This window comes from Misgurnus anguillicaudatus, chromosome 18 (genome assembly GCF_027580225.2).
Source record: "Misgurnus anguillicaudatus chromosome 18, ASM2758022v2, whole genome shotgun sequence".
NCBI classification, from domain to species: Eukaryota; Metazoa; Chordata; class Actinopteri; order Cypriniformes; family Cobitidae; genus Misgurnus; species Misgurnus anguillicaudatus.
The window spans coordinates 38,198,930-38,216,739 of NC_073354.2; the positions used below are offsets into that span (position 1 = coordinate 38,198,930).

A 17,810-nucleotide genomic window follows, 5' to 3' on the forward strand; every position below is an offset into this window, starting at 1 on the left:
CACTGGCAGAATTTTTACTTGTTTTAGGCACAAATTCACTTAATTTTGATATTTTTTGTCTAAAATCTAGATTTATTTTCTTAGGTAATTTTGCTCATCAAGAAAATACATCTTGATTTATAAATAATTGATATTTGTACTGAAAATGATGATGGTTTGGCTAGTTAAGAAGACCCTTACAGTGGGGAAAATAAGTATTTGACACATCAGCATTTTTATCAGTAAGGGGCTTTCTAAGTGGGCTAATTTCCACCAGATGTAGCCATCAAGCCAAATATTTAGTTCGTACAAAGAAATCAGAACATTTAAGTATACAAGTTGAGTCATAATAAATAAAGTGAAATGAATTTATTTTCTTAGGTCATTTTGCTCATCAAGAAAATACATCTTGATTTTATAAAGAATTGATATTTGTACTGAAAACAAGAAAAAAACCTAAATAAGTTGTTGTTGGTTTTTTGCAGTGTGTCAAAGCAGAGCTAGATATACGACACATTTTAATATGATCATCATCATATAGGCTAAGACCAAAAGTAACAAATGATGATACTATAAACAGTTAGGTATTCATATTTAGAAAACACAGAATGCAAACATAGTCGACACAGATTTTAATGAGAAAACCGTTCATGTGTGGCAGTGAAGTACAGATTGAGGTCATAACATTTAAATAATTTGATACTGAATACACATCCATACAACTGCAAAGACTGACAACATAAATGGATTATAATAACAAAACTTTATTCTGGAGTGTAACTCAAACAACTAAATAAAGAATTGTGTTAAATAAAAATACAGCATAACCTACAATTATTTACCGTACTGTAAGTATCTGTGCTGAAGTCTGATTCTAGTACACATACAGAATAACACAATGTTTGTCTGGCTGTGTTCTTTTCAAAACTAACCGATGTAGTGTCTGAATTAAAGTAGGAGCCAGAACTACCATATAAAAGAGTAAGCTATTTATCATAATGTAAATAAAATTCAAATTAATTTTATGTACCTGTCATCTGCCATCCATGATGTTACACACTGATATTTAAAATTAAACAACGATTTCTAAAATAAAGATGTTTGGATAAAGTCCAGTGTCAAATAAAGAAGTGATAACTAACCTATCAAATAAATGAACCAGGACATGAAATCCATATGACATAAAGCATTTGAAGTATTTGCAAAACATCCATCATAACAATCCTTATGACATGTTTGAAATATTTACATGGAAACTGAAAGTTTATGAAGAGATTTTATAATCAGATTTTACAGGATGGCATTTCACAAAACATTACTTGACGCCAGACAAGTTTTGTCTTATTAAACCCAATTTGGGATTCATTTTACATGAATGATTTTAATGAAAAACAGCCCATGATAGCAAATAAACATGCTTTTCTTTTCCTTTAAATCACTCAGCAGATATTTTCAATCTCAAGAGTTATGGATTATAATCTGTATATCTTCAATGGGAATGACACTAATGCATTGTTTGCTATTGTCATTTGATAATAATTGCTTTTAAACATCACAGGGTAACATTTCACACCAAAATAAATATATATTACTGTGTTTCATGACTGTATCACAAGGTTTATTGTGAGATTCCTTCTTTGTATGAAACCATGTTTGTCCAATATTTGTATTCACGGGCATAAAGTGCTGATATATCAACAATCCTACAGAGATGACTCAGTACAATTACTCTTAATGAACCCCAAACAGCATCTGTATTATGCCACCAAAAAAATAATCAAGTGCAAATCAAATTCAATTATGAAGATGAATAAAATCTAATTAGTGATCGTATTAATTGAAGAGTATATTGTTATGTATTTGAGCTGGGGAATATAATAACACTAAGACAGAGTTACTGTATTGAGGATTACGGTAAATGCGAGGGAACTATCCTCGACATGCGTGACTTTGTGTGTTTCTGTACGAGTTTAAGAGAGAACACAGCCCGTATCTGTCTGTGGTTTGAGATCGGGCTCTTTCATCGGCTTGATCTCCTCATCGCGCTTGGCTTTGGCCTGGAGGAGCAAAAAGAAATTCAATTTACATCTCTAAATATTTGAAATAATTTTTATATTTGGTATAAATGAATATATCAGTGGTTTACTAACTCTTATTAATAGTTTATTGATCTGAAATTTTGTACTGCAGAACGCATATTACCAAAGTATCTTCTAAATAAATGTCATTTTCTATTTTATAAACAATAAACTGCATAAGACACTCAAAGTCTTAAAGGATTACTCCACTTTCATAAAAGAAATCCCCATAATTCAATCATCCCCATGTTATCCAAGATGTTGATGTCTTTCTTTGTTCAGTCAAGAAGAAATTACGTTTTTTAAAGGAAACATTCCAGGATTTTTCTCCATTCTTTAGTGGACCTCAACAGTTCACAGCCTCAATGCAGCCCCAAAGGACTCCAAACGATCCCAACCGAGACATAAGGGTTTTATCTATTTACATGATCTTTAATTTCGCCAAAAACATATATAATAAAAAATATGAAACCACAACTTCTCATCTTGCACTAGCCGTGTGATGTGCCAGCGTGACCTTACATAATGCGTAATCACGTTGAAATGTCACACATGACGTTTAGACGTTGTGGTATGTAGAATGATAATAATTAATGTCTATGTGTCAGTTTTTTGTTTAACTCTTTCCCCGCCATTGACGAGTTATCTCTTCAATTATGAGTTAAAATTTACCTGATAAATATACCTTTCTGGTCCAGATGGCGCCAAACCGAATTTATCAAAAACGGAAGTTAAAAAGATTTAATGATTTATTTTAACTGCCTTTGTGTTTGATAGTCATTCTGAGTCTGATCTCTAACATAAATTCCTTCACAAAAACGCAATTTTTTAAATGAAACGTTTTTCCCCATTTTGTTTGTTTATTTGTTTGTTTATTGTTTGTTTGAAAGCAGATGTGTGTTCTTTCATTTGATATATTTGTATGTTTATATATTTATAGAAGATAATTTTTCCTGCAAGGAATTTTGTGAAACTTTTGTTAAAATCACAAAAATGCAGCTGGGCAACTTTTCTCAAAAAGGCTGGCGGTGAATGAGTTAAAATGGTCCACAAGTGTACGTTTAAAATATGTAACATGTGACCTTTCCATGCGATTACGTAATAGATAAGGTCCCACTGGTGCGTCACATGGCGGACGTAAGACTAGAAGTTGTGGTTTAATAGTACTTTTTATTCTTGTTGAAAATAATGTTTTCGCTAGTTAAGACCCTTACTGTGGAGAAAAAGTAATTGAAACATCAGCATTTTTATCAGTAAGGGAATTTCTAAGTGGGCTACTGACACAAAAGTTCCACCAGATGCAGCCATCAAGCCAAATAATGAGTTCATACAAAGAAATCAGAACATTTAAGTATACAAGTTGAGTCATAATAAATAAAGTGAAATGACACAGGGAATAAGTCTCGGTTAGGATCATCAAGAGTCCCCCGAAGCTCCACCGAAGCTGAAAACTGCTGAGGTTCAATAAAATCAACTATATGGAGAAAAATCCTGGAATGCCTTCCCCAAAAACTCGACTGAAGACCGAAAGACATAAACATCTTGGATGACATGTGGGTGAGTAAGTTATCAGGATTTTTTTATGAAAAATCTAAGGCTCAGTTGGCCGAGCATTGCATTAGCAGTGTAAAGATGCAACAATGAACGTTTAGATTCTTCATTATGCAATAGATTTTAATTTTAAATTTGCAATAAACCACCATATGAATATATTTATTGCGCATGTTTGTGCTTATTGGAAGTAAGACCTTATCATCTTTAGGTCCTTTGGTGAGGTCAAAGGTGGCATAGACTTCAGGTGTGCACTGAGGGTTCAGCGGCGGGAGTTCAAATGGAGTGGGTTCAGCCAAACCATAACTGGCCTTCAACTCCAGACTTGGTGCTTCTGCGGGGACCTTATGAAAGTAAATGACAACAAAACATCCAAGAAATAAGAACAAACGCTTACTGAATAGCAGGAGTGTATATTTCAGGATTAATTCTCACAGGAGACAGCTAATCATTTTTGTCCTGTTTAGGCGACATCTGTACTTTATGATTTAGTCAGAGAATAAACATGTCACAGTTGTAATCCAGTAAAAAAAGTCAGATGCATGTAAACAGCTGGTTTTATCTGTGTAAAGAGGGTAAATAATGTCTCGGTTGAATGCTTGCGATCAAAAGACCCGAGTCTGATTTTAATACCACTCTGTAAGTCATCAATGATGTGAACAAATAAACACACGTGCACTTGTTATGATGTTTTAGTTGTGAATCTCTTTTTGTGGTTTGTCATTTTGGCAGGTGTTTGTTGACTCACATGAAACCATTTTCTCTCTGGCATTTTTCCAGGGTGTTTTTGATGAATGTTCCCAGTTTCCGAAAGAACAGCTGCTCCGAGGGTTTGGCCGTGCTGCCCGGACCTTTCGTTTGACGGTATTCCTTACACAGCGCTTCCGCTCGGGAATAATCTGACAGCAAAAGTCATCACAAAGACAAACAAAGCTTTTATAATCTCCTCTCAAAGCATTATTTCACAAAGGCTGAGCATCAACACTGTTACTGTCACTGTCATATCAAAAGCTTGGCTGAAATCTTTCTCATGAATCTTAAAAATCTGAGGTTGTACATTTCTCAGCCTCCTGCAGGGATCGGATGGCCTCTCCACATTTATCCGCAGCCAGAAGAGTTTGTCCATGATAACAGTGTGCCTGTGAAGAACATCAACAAAAGATACTCAAACACATTTAATGCAAAACAGGCACAAATTCACACATTCAGACTGACTCACATAAGCCATGTAGAAATGTTGTTTGAGCTGCAGGTATTTCTTCCATTTAGTGCTGCATTCAGGATCCAGTGTGTTTAAAGTGTGATCTGACAAACAGCACAACTTCATTCAGTACCAACAAAAAACAACGTGACTATTAACAGAAAACGTGTGGATACAAACTCACCCGCCTTTTGATAAAAGTTTGCCGTCTCGTACGCCAGCGCTGCTATAAGAGAGACGTTGTGCTTCAGCTCGATGGCTCTGGCGATGGTCACTGAAAACAGAGACACATGAACATCCATACAGTCCACACGTGTGTGTGTGTGTGTGTGTGTGTGTGTTTGTGAGAGATGGATTGTGTGGTGATTATTTACCCTCCTGGGCTTCAGCTTGACTCTGAATGATGTAGGTGTCAATGACTCGAGGCTCCAGATCTCTGCCCTTCTCTGCTGGAGTGATCAGACGAGGAATATGAGTCTCCTGAAGGAAAACACAACACAGGCTTTAATCCAGAGTATGACCACAAATCACAGCTTTCCGTGACTTACAAGACATTAAGCCATGCATTTATTTTTTATTAGTTTATGTATTAGGGATGCACGATACAACATTTCTTGGAATTTCTTAATTACTTAGAAAGACATCTCCCAATACCTTTAGTTGCATTTTCCACCACTTTTGATTGCTAGAAAATATCTGCCCTGATCATGAAATGTCTGATAGAGGAAATAATTGCTTTTATTTGCTGATTACAAGCCGATACATCTGTGCATCCCTAGGGCTACAACTAATAATTATTTTCATAATCGATTAATCAGCCGATTATTTTTCAATTAATCGACTAATCGGATAAAAACATTAATATTTACTTAATTCGATTTTTCACTTATTATAGCAAAATAAGGCACAAAATTATGGTATACATGTGTAGAAGTGTATTTTTAAAAGTTTTACTACAGAGTTTTACTAATGCAATCTTTTTGATTTTGATATTTTATGCTTTAAATAAAAAAGTTTGTGCAGCTTTTAAATAGTAAAACATCTTTAAATGTCAAAACATAAACAAAACAAATTGAGTTAGATTAATAAACTCATTTTAATCTTCAACTTTACCCTGAAGAGAATAAACATCGTTCGTTATTAATTAAATAAGTAAGCCATTATGATATGAAAGTAACATAAATGCAATGTTACAAAAATAAAAACCTGGATTTCCCCCTTACTTTAAAACAGATGATTAGTTTGTAGTTCGTACTATTTTAATGAAAACCCAACAAAAATTAAACAAATACAAACTCACTTATATTAAAGGACCAAATTATTAACTTTTGCTTCCGTCAATGTCTTGTTTATGTGATGTCACAGACCAACGAATCAATAAATAACTAATTGAGGATCTTTAAAACCTTAAAATCGAGGATCTTAAAATCAATAAAATCGATAATCATCGATAATGAAATTGGTTGACAATGATTGATTTGTTGATAACCAATTTTATCGATTAGTTACTGCAGACCCATAGGCATGGGCCGATTACCGGTTTCAAGGTATACCGAGTTTTTAAAGAGTCAAGGTTTCAAAATCAAATGTTTAAAAGGCTTTATTTTTACCCAGCATACATATTGTATGTTGCTTAAAAATAAAATGTATTGTGTCAGTTAAAAAGTTGTTGTTTGTATACGTAGGTGTCTAAAAATAATACATTTTAGTGGTGCAATGTCAAAACCGCAATACCTTGAAACCGTTGTAATTTTTCTTACGATTATCATACCGCCAAAATCTTATACCACCCCATGCCTACGCATGACCTTTGCTAATATTCAAAACCCCTGCAACTAGTCTCATTTACTTTTCAGCATCCTTGCTGTCAAATTTGTCTGCTTATAGTCTGATACTTTGAAAAGACGACATCATACCTTAAGGGTTTTAAAGATCCCGGCAGCGATCTTCAAACTTCTGTGAACATCTTTAGCCTCATCCTCTGTGACGCTACAAATCAAAAAAACAGAAAGCTGTGGTATGGATTTAATAAATCTGTAAGACAGAATCTATTACACAAATACAAATAATACATCACACATCTGATCGATAATGTACAGTCAGTCATTATATACACAACATTTACTGAAGGTGTATCTTACTTCTCTTTTCCAGCCAGCCGTGAGGCAAACTTTGTGTACCAGATGGCCACATTAAACGCCACTGACACAAACTCAAACACTGCGTCCTGTTGGGCACTGAGAGAGAAAATAGCTTTAATAGACTCACAACTAATTTAAACACAACATAAAACATTATAGTACAATAAATGTGCATAACTAAATACATCATAATTTCAGATGAAAATGTCTCTACATGAGAATTACCTTGGGATATTTCCCTGTAAAGTGTCCGTCCATTTAAAGTTCTGGATGAAGCGAAGCTTGTTTTCCTGTGTTGTACCATCCAGCGGCAAAATAAACCCTACAAACAGCAAAGACTTTATACAAACAACACAACAACCACACGCTGATCTGATTTACTCAGTAATGACAAAGCAGCAGCAATACAAACCCTGTAACAAACTGAAATATTCATCGCTGGCTTTCTTCATAATCTCTGGGGTGCATGTGGCGTCTGTAAACATGTCCAGCAATCTCGCCCGTGTTGTTCTCAGATCACTGAAACAGACATGGATCTGAATTAAACACAATCAAGCACATTTATATACAGGTTTAATGTTACTTTTGTGACACCAGGAAATATATTCATGACTCTTTAGTTAATCTTACTTTGAGTTACTAAACACTTTCATTTACATTCGTGCTATCCAAAGCCACTTACAGTACATCTTATATCAGTATGTGTGTTCCCTGGGTTCAAACCAATGACCTCTTGCACTGCCAACGCAATCAACTCATTCATTTGATCACTTATTATTCAATATAATACATTTCTAAAAAACATTAAAGCAACACTTTATTATTTGATGTCTGACATACTTTAAATCCCATCTCTCAACAAAACAGTGATGCTATTCAGATGTAAACTCACTTGCAGATCTTATTGGCAGAGGGGCTGGACGCCACCCCGTACAGATTAAAGGACACGGGCGCTGTGGCTTTTAAAGGGTTTCTATGGAACCAGTGAGTCATGATGAGACACCTAAACAAGAAGAATAATTATTAAAATCATCTTCTTAAACAGAGAAGTTCATCTACAGACACTCTTAATAGTGTTTTTAAAACAAGTTACCAGCCAGCACCAGCATTTTTTATGATTTTCACAAAAGTATAATGCCATTAAGAAAATCTTCTAATATTTAAATATATACACAATATATGAAATGAAAGAGCAAACCTTCTGATTTCAAACAAAAAAACATTTCATCCTACCTTCATTTGTTTTATCATCACCCTTTTAAATTTGGGTAGGTTTCTTCAAAAAAACCAAATTTTGAGCAAAAAGCTGAGATAATTTCATTTTTGCGAAAAACTTCTGATACAAATCAGATTCAGAGCGATGATGAAAACATACACAGAGTTTAAACTGTTTGACATGAGGGATTGCTTCCGGGTTTTGTAAGTTGGGTAAGAGCGGCATGGCATCTAGTGGATAATAGCAGGTAAATGGATTGCTGTAAAAACTCATCATTGGCAGGGAAGCGTTTTCTCTTAATTGACGAGTTAACTCTTCAATGACTTGGAAAGAGTTAAAGGTGCACCGTGAAGATTTTAATTTTAGTGACATCTAGAGGTGAGGTTGCAAATTGCAAACAATGGCTCAGTCCACAGTTCAGCCCTCCCGAGGTCTTGCAGCGCAAATGAGGTGTTTAGCGCGGCACGATAGACACGATTCCGCCTCATTCGCACGTCAAATTTGAGCAAATTGCGCGAATTGAGGGTTGCAGCGGCAAACGCGCAAGTTTGAAAAACGGAAAAAAGGAAAAACGTGCCGCGTTAAAGAATCAGGTGTGAACCCACGGTTAAAGAGCATAGAGATAGTGATGGGCAATTTTGAAGTACTGCTTTATGAAGCTTTGAAACATTTACGAATCTTTTGTTTCGAATCAGTTGTTCAGAGTGTGTTTTAAACTTGCCAAGTCATGTGATTTTAGCAAATGAGGCTTCATTTCGTCATAATTGTTTAGAAACGTTTCAAAAATCCGATGGTTCACCCCTAGAGGGAGTTGATCACAAATGACAGTGTCTAATATGGTTGGGTGAACTCAGGTCAGTTTAATTATGCAAGTTCATAAAACATTCATCCTGATAGCATTTTGCCTACTTTTTGTTTATAGACAGATTTAATGTCAAACATGTGCATAATAAAATGGGAGTTGGAGTATTAATGACCGGTTTGCCTTAAATAAAACTAAAAACACAGAATACACTTTTACGTCATGGCTTAAAGTCGCAATGAAATTGAAATGAAAAACTATATATATATTTTTAATATTGTGGTATTATTAACAAATGACTTATCTGTCAGCTTCATTATTTTTTTTTTAATTTGTGTGTGCTCATAATCTTTAATCAAAAATGCAAATCTCCTCCCCTCCTCAAAACGATCTCTCTTCACTTCCGGTCAAAAGTATGGCAGGTGGGCGGGGTCCGGGAGAAGATTGCAGAGATTAGCAATTAGCAACACGACCCAACTTCAAACGATCCAATCAGATCTCGATGGACAAATTCAAATCCAGCCCTGCCTTATTTCATCTCAAAAGCCGTTTCATTCGGATATACGTCATCACGGGGAAAATAAGGCAATCGCTACTTCCGTTTCATGGCGACTTTAAGTTAAATAATGTATCTTTCTTGAAAACATATTTCTCGAAAAAAATGTAAAATGTTTGTACTGAGATCTTGCTTTTACAACATTTTCACCAGCAGATAGCGCCATATTTGCGCTTTTTTTGCTCTTCGAAACAGTAACATGGCACACTCCGGACTTGTGGACTTTCTCAGAATCCACACTTTGATGACATCATGTAGTGCAGACCTTAGTGACCTTTGAAGCGAGGGCACACCAGCGTCGTATTTTGGGACAGACTCGAGCGTCACGCCGGAAATAGAAAGAGAAGTGGTGAACTCATCCCACCTGTTGTCCGATTGCTCTTTTGCAAAATTTTTGGTAAAGCGTGTGGAGCCTACAGCAGTGCGAGCTTCGTCGAAGACTGCATCAAAGGGGAGCAAAGGGGGTGCTGATGAGCACACTTCGGGGCGTAAAATGACAGATGGGACACCCTAGAGAATCGTAGACTAAGCGAGCACGCGCAATTTAAGGCCACAAGACCAAAAGTCCACATGAAGTGCACCATTTGAAACAGGACCTTTGTTTCTCCCATCACTACATAGAGAAGCTACAGGAGCCGCCACAGGACAAACATGTCATCGTCTGAGACAACACAGTAATGAAACACGCTCTATAGAGCAGTTTGTCTGTTTAGGGCTACTGTAGAAACATGGCGGTGCAAAATAGGGATTTCCTTGTAAGGGGACCTGGGGTGTATGTAAATAAAAAGTGGCTCATTCCAAGGTAATAAAAACATAACTGTTCATTATATGGTCTTTATACACCACTGATAATATAGTTTTGTACATTATTTTGCATTTTTGTCAATAGATAAAAATATACATATCGCACCTTTAAGAGTAAAAGGGTTAACACGGGTTTTTCAACAGTGATGACATAAAATGACCTAACCATTTTTGTCCCCCAATATAGTCAAAGGTGTCTAATTTTTTATACTCTGTAGGACCTTTTTCCACTTCAGTAGATGTTCTCACAGCTGATATTTTAAATGTATGTACATGCTCCAAATATGATTTAATAAAAGAGCTCCATTGATTACAGCTCGGCCTTGTTTATCATCAGCTGACTTAAAAAAAAAACTAATATCCATCCAAACACATGTTAAGACCCATGTACAGTGATATGTCAGATTCTACATAAGAAAAACACTGATCTATGATCTTAATATTCAATATACGATTAAAACAACTAGACAAGAACATCGCTCAACAACAGCACAAAACAAACACACCAAATACAAAATCTGAAAGACAAACTCTTAACCGATCGTTTTAAACCAATCAGACGCCACTTTATAGCAAAAATATATCACCTGTCAGATGTTTGTTGTTTTTATTTCAGCGACTCTTTAAAGATGTAGACGAGGAAACGCCAAAACAATGGGCGCTCTTCCGGTATGACGTCACCCGGCGACGTCACGGACATGCCTATTTTGCAAAACATTTACGTAATTACATTGATGCACGTTGTCTTTTTTTACTTTTTTAGAAATTCAATAAATCAGTCATTTGTATATGTAAGTAGATAAAGCTTTACGTTTTTAAACATGGATTTCATGTGTTTGAATATACTGACAAACTAGTTATTCAAACTAAAACCAACAAATAAACAGTGGACACAGGCTTACATCTGGGTTTGTATTATTGTTCTAATTTAAAGCATACTTTACTAGCTTTGACGATTAAAATTGTTATTTAATTATTTTTTACATCTATGACTTCAAAGACCTTTATTTTGAAAATATATTTTATTATACACTCACGAGCTTTTATTTTGAAGGGCATCTCTACCGGTGGGCGCGGTTTCCGGTTTTGTCGCAGGTAGTTCGGTTTCACCCCCGTCAGGCCTGTGTCGGTGTGCGGTGGTGCCACCGGTGCATCTGGAGCCCAGTGTGAGCGTAGCGCAGGGCTGGAGAGCAAACTTCCCCGCGATGACAGAACACGAATCGTCCGCGCGACTTTAACTCGAGAAGATGTCTGATGTCACCAAGACCGTGCAGAAATGGCACGCGAGTTTTAAAAAGGGCACGGACTTTGATTCGTGGGGGCAGCTGGTGGAAGCCATCGATGAATATCAAATGTAAGTTGCGCCTCACAATAAAAAATCTTACACAGAACAGAAAGTGAATGATATTTTTTGTATGCCTTACAAACAGAACTTACCGCAGACAGTCTTTGAATGACAAGTGATGACTGCAATGATAAAAAGTTTCAATTTTCGTTTCGTAAAAGTGGTTCATTAAATATCATTTTGTACTGTATTGTGCATGATGATGTGTCGTTATCCTGATTGCATGAAATGCATGATTGATGTGCATGAGATGCTCTGTGTAAGTAACTCTATCGGACTGTCTGACAGCCTGTTTGCATTATGCGCCACACCCTCGCGCGCTGGGTGGAGTCTCGCCTCATCTGAATTAAAGCCATTTAGGTCAAAGCTGATAGCCAGCATGTGAGAGTTTGACCTTCTGTTCATCGAGCTGTAGTTTTGTTTTGACGTTTTTGTGCATTAATGTCTATGGAACACAATGTTCCCTCTGCAGTCGGAGGCTGCCGTTCATTTGCAGTTGAATGAGATGATGGAAACATTAATGAAAAAACAACATTCTGTCATGTACTCACTTTATTACTGTGATGTTTCATCAGACTGGCAAGACAACTTCAGAAAGAGGTGCAGTCATCAAACTCGCATGATTTTACAGAAGAACAGAAGGTAAATGACAGCTTGTCAAACTCAGCATGACAGTAAATAATATTATTACCAACCTTGAATCAGTAAGCGTTTTTTAAGTATTTACTCAACATTTGATTTTGATTTTCCAGAAAACCCTGGGAAAGTTTGCAACATGCCTTGAAATGAGAAGTGCGGCACTACAGGTGGATAAAATACATCCTGTCAGGATCATTACATTTTATAACATCCCATCAGGAAAATGACATTTCAGAACATTGCATCCTATCCGGATAATAACATTTAATAAAATCCCATCAGGGTCACAAGATTTAATCACATCCCATTAGGATCATGACATTTCATAACATCCCATCATCAGGATCATAACATTTAATAACGTCCCATCAGGATCTTAACATTTCATAACATCCCATCAGGATCACGAGATTTAATCACATCCCGTCAGGATCATGACATTTCATAACAGCCCAACAGGATCATGACATTTCATAACAGCCCGTCAGGATCATGACATTTCATAACATCCCATCATGATAACAACATTTCATAACAGCCCATCAGGATAATGACATGACATGTCATAACATCACATCAGGAAAATTACATTTATAACATCCCATCAATATCATAAAATTGCATAACATCCCATCAGGATCATAACATTTCATAACATCCCATCAGGATCAAGAGATTTAATCCCATCCGGATAATACCATTTCATAACGTCCCATCAGGATTATAACATTTCATAACATCCCATCAGGATCACAAGATTTAATCACATCCTATCAGGATCATGACATTTCATAACATCCCATCAGGATTACGAGATTTAATTACATCCCATCAGGATCATGACATTTCATAACATCCCATCAGGATTACGAGATTTAATTACATCCCATCAGGATCATGACATTTCATAATATCCCATCAGGATCATGACATTTCATAACATCCCAACAGGATCATGACATTTCATAACATCCCATCAGGATTACGAGATTTAATTACATTCCATCAGGACCATAACATTTAATAACATCCCATCAGGATCATTACATTTCATAACTTTCCATCAGGATCATTACATTTCATACCATCCCATCCGGATAATAACATTTCATAACATCCGATCAGGATCACAAGATTTAATCACATCCCGTCAGGATCATGACATTTCATAACATCCCATCAGGATCACAAGATTTAATCCCATCCCATCCGGATCATAACATTTCATAACATCCGATCAGGATCACAAGATTTAATCACATCCCGACAGGGTCATGACATTTCATAACATCCCATCAGGATCACAAGATTTCATTCCAACCCATCCGGATAATAACATTTTTATAACATCCCATTGGGATTATGAGATTTAATGTTATCCCATTCAGATAATAACATTTCAAAACATCTCATCAGTATTACGAGATTTAATCACATCCCAGCAGGATCATGACATTTCATAACATCCCATCATGATAACAACTTTTCATAACAGTCCATCAGAATAATGACATGTCATAACATCATATCAGGAAAATGACATTTCATAACATCCCATCAGGATCATGACATTTCAAAACAGCCCATCAGGATCACGAGATTTAATATCATCCCATCAGGATCATAACATTTAATAACATCCCATCAGGATCATGACATTTCAAAACAGCCCATCAGCATAATAACACTTTATAACAACCCATCTGGAGTTTTTTAGTGCTCTTACTAACTTTCTTTGGTTTAGTAGGAATATCTGTTATAAACTGTGATTCTGTTTGCCTTTATCAGTGCACACAATCCCAAGATGAGTTTAAGTTAGAAGACCTAAAGAAACTGGAACCCAGTATGTATACACAAGCTATTTTTAATATCCATTATACTAATATGTACATCTAAAGAAACGATTACATGGCTCTGTTGTTATTCGTCTGTTTTCCAACAGTCATTAAGAATATTCTGACGTACAACAAAGATTTTCCATTTGATGTTCAACCAGTGCCTTTGAGGAAAATCTGTGTTCATTGCTGAATGTCATATTTCATTCATCTTGTTGATACGTTGTTGTTTTCCCCCCCGATTTTTCTGAACTATGTCCAATTCATTTAACAACATTTGATTGAACCAGAAATTTGGTTTAAAAATGCAGACACTGTTAATTCTGTGTTCTTGTTACCTTGAGGAAAATCCTTGCACCCGGAGAAGAGGAAAACCTGGAGGTTGAGGAGGAGTTGGATGCTGGTACTGGAGCCGGTTCAATACCATCATTCACCTCTAGGGTTCCAGGTGCTTAACTCTTTTACAAACCCTACAGACAGAGCATGAACACCAATGACATTCATCAGTCTTGTATAGCTGCTATGTTAATGTCATTAGGACTCACACAGAGATTGTCTGCTGTTATATAATCTTTATATGTGAGGCTTTTTATTTTTGACAGGTACCTTGTTACCAAGGTTACCATCGGAGCCTGGGATGACGTTGCTTACGCTAACAATAGAGAAGATTGGTCTGAAGGATGCAGGACAATGTATCGACCCTTACATCACTGTCAGTGTTAAAGGTAAAAATCCTCAGCGTCTGCTAATGCTGTATCATGTAAATAACATTTAATCATAATTTAATGTCATGTAACATCTTTCCCTCCGCAGATGTCAATGGTATTGATTTGAACCCTGTTCAGGACACCCCAGTGGCCACACAGAAAGAAGACACATACATTCATTTTAGTGTGGATGTGGAAATCCAGAAGCATATAGAAAAACTACCCAAAGGTCTCTTGTTGCTCATGTCTGTTAAAAATACACCTGATGCAACCTAGGCCAGAGCAAACCAATGTGACCTGACAGATATATATAAACCTTGCATGTTGATAAACGTTGTGAGGTCATGTGACATTAATCAATATCATTAATGCAACGTCTTACAGTCTTGCAAATTATACACATAACAGATTCATGCAAATATCACAGTACGTTATGTCAATATTGTGTTTCTCTTTTCTGTAGGAGCAGCTATTTTCTTTGAATTCAAACACTACAAACCCAAGAAAAGATTCACCAGCACAAAGTGTTTTGCTTTTATGGAAATGGATGAAATCAAACCAGGTCCCATTGTCATAGAGCTGTGAGTAACATTAGATGTTTTTCCACATTTGTTACATCAGTATATGAATGTAATTGTTTGTTTGTAGGTACAAGAAACCAACTGATTTCAAGAGAAAAAAACTCAACCTCCTGACTAAGAAACCGCTGTACCTGCATCTTCATCAGACGCTACATAAAGACTAAACAGAAAAAGGCCTGGCACAAATGGACCAAAAACAAAGTGTTTCTCGACTGATCAAATTCATTTTGGTGCGTCATCACGCGTTCCCTGCAATATCAGAGTTGTCTTTATCCTCTCACATCTTCAGTGTTAGGGTTTGGGACGATCGACATATCACCAACATGCTTTACTTTAAAGAGAGAGAGGTGGCTATTGACATGCTCATTGGTCAAGTTTTGCACAAATGCTCTGTATGATGAAAATTGTTTTGGGTATTTATACTTAAACATTATATGAAAGATGAGCTGACTGAATCACATTATACTGAATATCTGTTTACTGCAGCTTGCTAACACTACATTAAAGTTAAACCAGCCAATGATGCCGTGAGAGACCAGTTAAAACCAGCAAAAGCTTTTCCTCAAAAATTTCCTCAATGTTGGCAAGTGCTTACAAACCACCAATAATACAAACTTTTCAGCTCGGGACTCTAGTCCAAACTCGTGTTTCTTGTCACATTATCTTTAAAATCAAGATGCAAGTTATTAATATTGAAACAACTAATGATAATATGTTCACCCAGACTGTTTTAATGTGTCTCATGTTTGTAAACATCAAATTCAAAGGGGTGGTTTCCCAGACAGGGTTTAGATTAATCCAGGACTAGGACTTAGTTATTTTAGGACATTTGAGAAGTTTTTACAAACAAACCTTACAATAAACTATACTGGTGTGCATCTTGAGACAAAACAACGTCACTGATATATATTAAAATATGTCAGTATAAGGTGTTTTGAAATTAAAGAAGCTCAAACATGCATTTTAGTCCGGGACTAGGATAACAAGCCCTGTCCGGGATGCCCTGTCCAAAGTGTTGCATTTCTATGATGATTTTGTATGTGTTGTCAAATATAAGATGTCTGTCACGAGTGGATTGTTACACAGCTTTTTCATGTCTCATTTCTAATAAATGACAATGCTGCTTGAATCATGAGTATGTGTGTTTGTAATATCAGTCATCTTTAATGATTCTTACCGTGTTTAACATCATTTACAGTCGTGCTGACACTGAAAGGTCTTCAGAGGAAGATAAAAAATCTGACTTGATGTAAAACCATAAAAATGTAAATACTGTAAGGAATAATTACTAAATGCAAAAACAGACTTTGATCTACTGCCAAATGTGGCATACACTGTCAATATGGCAATTTATGAAGATACTCACATAATATTTCTCTCAGGGGTCAGTTGTTTAAAAGTAATCTATTTGTATTTCAGCTATTGGATTAGATCAAAATTTCTAAATGGGTTGTTCAAAACAAAAAAGGATTCTGAATCTGGATTGGATCCCAAAAAGTAGAATTATTCTGATCCCAGCAGAACCCATACAGCAAAAAAATACATTTCTCTGGCCAAAAATATATTTAAAATATATGCTAAATACATTTTGTAAAAAGTAATGCTTAATAGAATATATATTTTAATTTGTAAATATATTTAGTTTTAAACTTTATATATCAAAATAAAATGCATTTCATGGGCAAGCAAATACATTTCAAATTTTATCCCATATGGCAAAAAATAATTATTTTGCCTAAATATATTTTAAATACATGTTAATACAAGTTAATTTTATAAAGTAGAAACTATACTTAATTTTAAGCTTTTTAAAACTTATGTTTACAGGTTTGTAACAAAGTTTTTCTTTCAATGCGACATGAATATATTTCCTTGGATTGAAATATACGAAGGGTTAAATATTTTTTTTTATGTGTGCCAAAAAATTCAATGATGAAATTTATATTTTTGTAAACATATTCCTTTCAGCAAATATTTTTTGGCCATTTTTGTATATTTTGAAATATATTTTTTGCCCGTATGGAACGAGTGCATTACAGAAACAAAAATGTAATAAAACTTAACAAAAACAATTTTTTAACCAAAACTTAAAAGCCTAGTTAATCTACAAAACAACATTTCTATCATGTATGTAACATTTATAAATGTATCATTCTTTGTTGATTTTCATGGGACGCCCTCTTTAAAATGGAAATTTTCACATAACCATAATGGTTGTGGGTGGGGCTTACGCAAAGTGACATCAGCTTGCTCAGAAAATGCCAATGGCGTGTCCCATGAGATGGTGAGGTTTTCCATGCATAAAAAAAGGGTTGGACAAGCTTTTTGTCATCACAGGCTGGTTGTGTACACAGTAAAATAGTAAAAGAACAAAG

General features: G+C 35.6%; 2 protein-coding genes across 2 annotated transcripts; one reads left to right on the forward strand and one right to left on the reverse strand.

Annotated features, from left to right (window-relative positions):
• Positions 1 to 596: 596 nt before the first annotated feature.
• brox (BRO1 domain and CAAX motif containing) lies at positions 597 to 11,030 on the reverse strand. The gene is made up of 13 exons (XM_055186189.2): positions 10,916 to 11,030; positions 7,843 to 7,953; positions 7,363 to 7,469; positions 7,176 to 7,272; positions 6,951 to 7,046; positions 6,726 to 6,798; positions 5,184 to 5,289; positions 4,994 to 5,083; positions 4,828 to 4,913; positions 4,666 to 4,747; positions 4,357 to 4,507; positions 3,806 to 3,965; positions 597 to 2,036 (listed from the first exon to the last, which is right to left on the reverse strand). The coding sequence occupies exons 2-13, from the start codon at positions 7,941 to 7,943 to the stop codon at positions 1,950 to 1,952; spliced, it is 1,236 nt and encodes a 411-aa protein (XP_055042164.1). The 5' UTR covers positions 7,944 to 7,953; positions 10,916 to 11,030; the 3' UTR covers positions 597 to 1,949.
• A 357-nt stretch (positions 11,031 to 11,387) lies between these two features.
• Positions 11,388 to 16,570, forward strand: aida (axin interactor, dorsalization associated). The gene is made up of 10 exons (XM_073856451.1): positions 11,388 to 11,682; positions 12,249 to 12,315; positions 12,426 to 12,479; positions 14,101 to 14,155; positions 14,255 to 14,313; positions 14,487 to 14,595; positions 14,750 to 14,872; positions 14,961 to 15,083; positions 15,318 to 15,435; positions 15,503 to 16,570. Exons 1-10 carry the CDS (start codon positions 11,576 to 11,578, stop codon positions 15,597 to 15,599), a joined length of 912 nt encoding a protein of 303 aa, XP_073712552.1. The 5' UTR covers positions 11,388 to 11,575; the 3' UTR covers positions 15,600 to 16,570.
• The last annotated feature ends 1,240 nt before the right edge of the window (positions 16,571 to 17,810 follow it).

Bases quoted from the DNA above. Each gene is read 5' to 3' on its own strand.
- brox (XM_055186189.2), bottom strand. From the start codon at position 7,943: ATGACTCACTGGTTCCATAGAAACCCTTTAAAAGCCACAGCGCCCGTG. The intron at 4,914-4,993 runs GTGAGTTTGTAT...GCTGTTTGTCAG, and splicing joins AAACTTTTATCAAAAGGCGG to ATCACACTTTAAACACACTG. The intron at 3,966-4,356 runs GTGAGTCAACAA...TTTTGTTGTCAT, and splicing joins CAGAGAGAAAATGGTTTCAT to TTACTTTCATAAGGTCCCCG.
- aida (XM_073856451.1), top strand. From the start codon at position 11,576: ATGTCTGATGTCACCAAGACCGTGCAGAAATGGCACGCGAGTTTTAAA. The intron at 14,314-14,486 runs TTGAGGAAAATC...GTTCTTGTTACC, and splicing joins TTGATGTTCAACCAGTGCCT to TTGAGGAAAATCCTTGCACC. The intron at 15,084-15,317 runs GTCTCTTGTTGC...TCTTTTCTGTAG, and splicing joins TATAGAAAAACTACCCAAAG to GAGCAGCTATTTTCTTTGAA.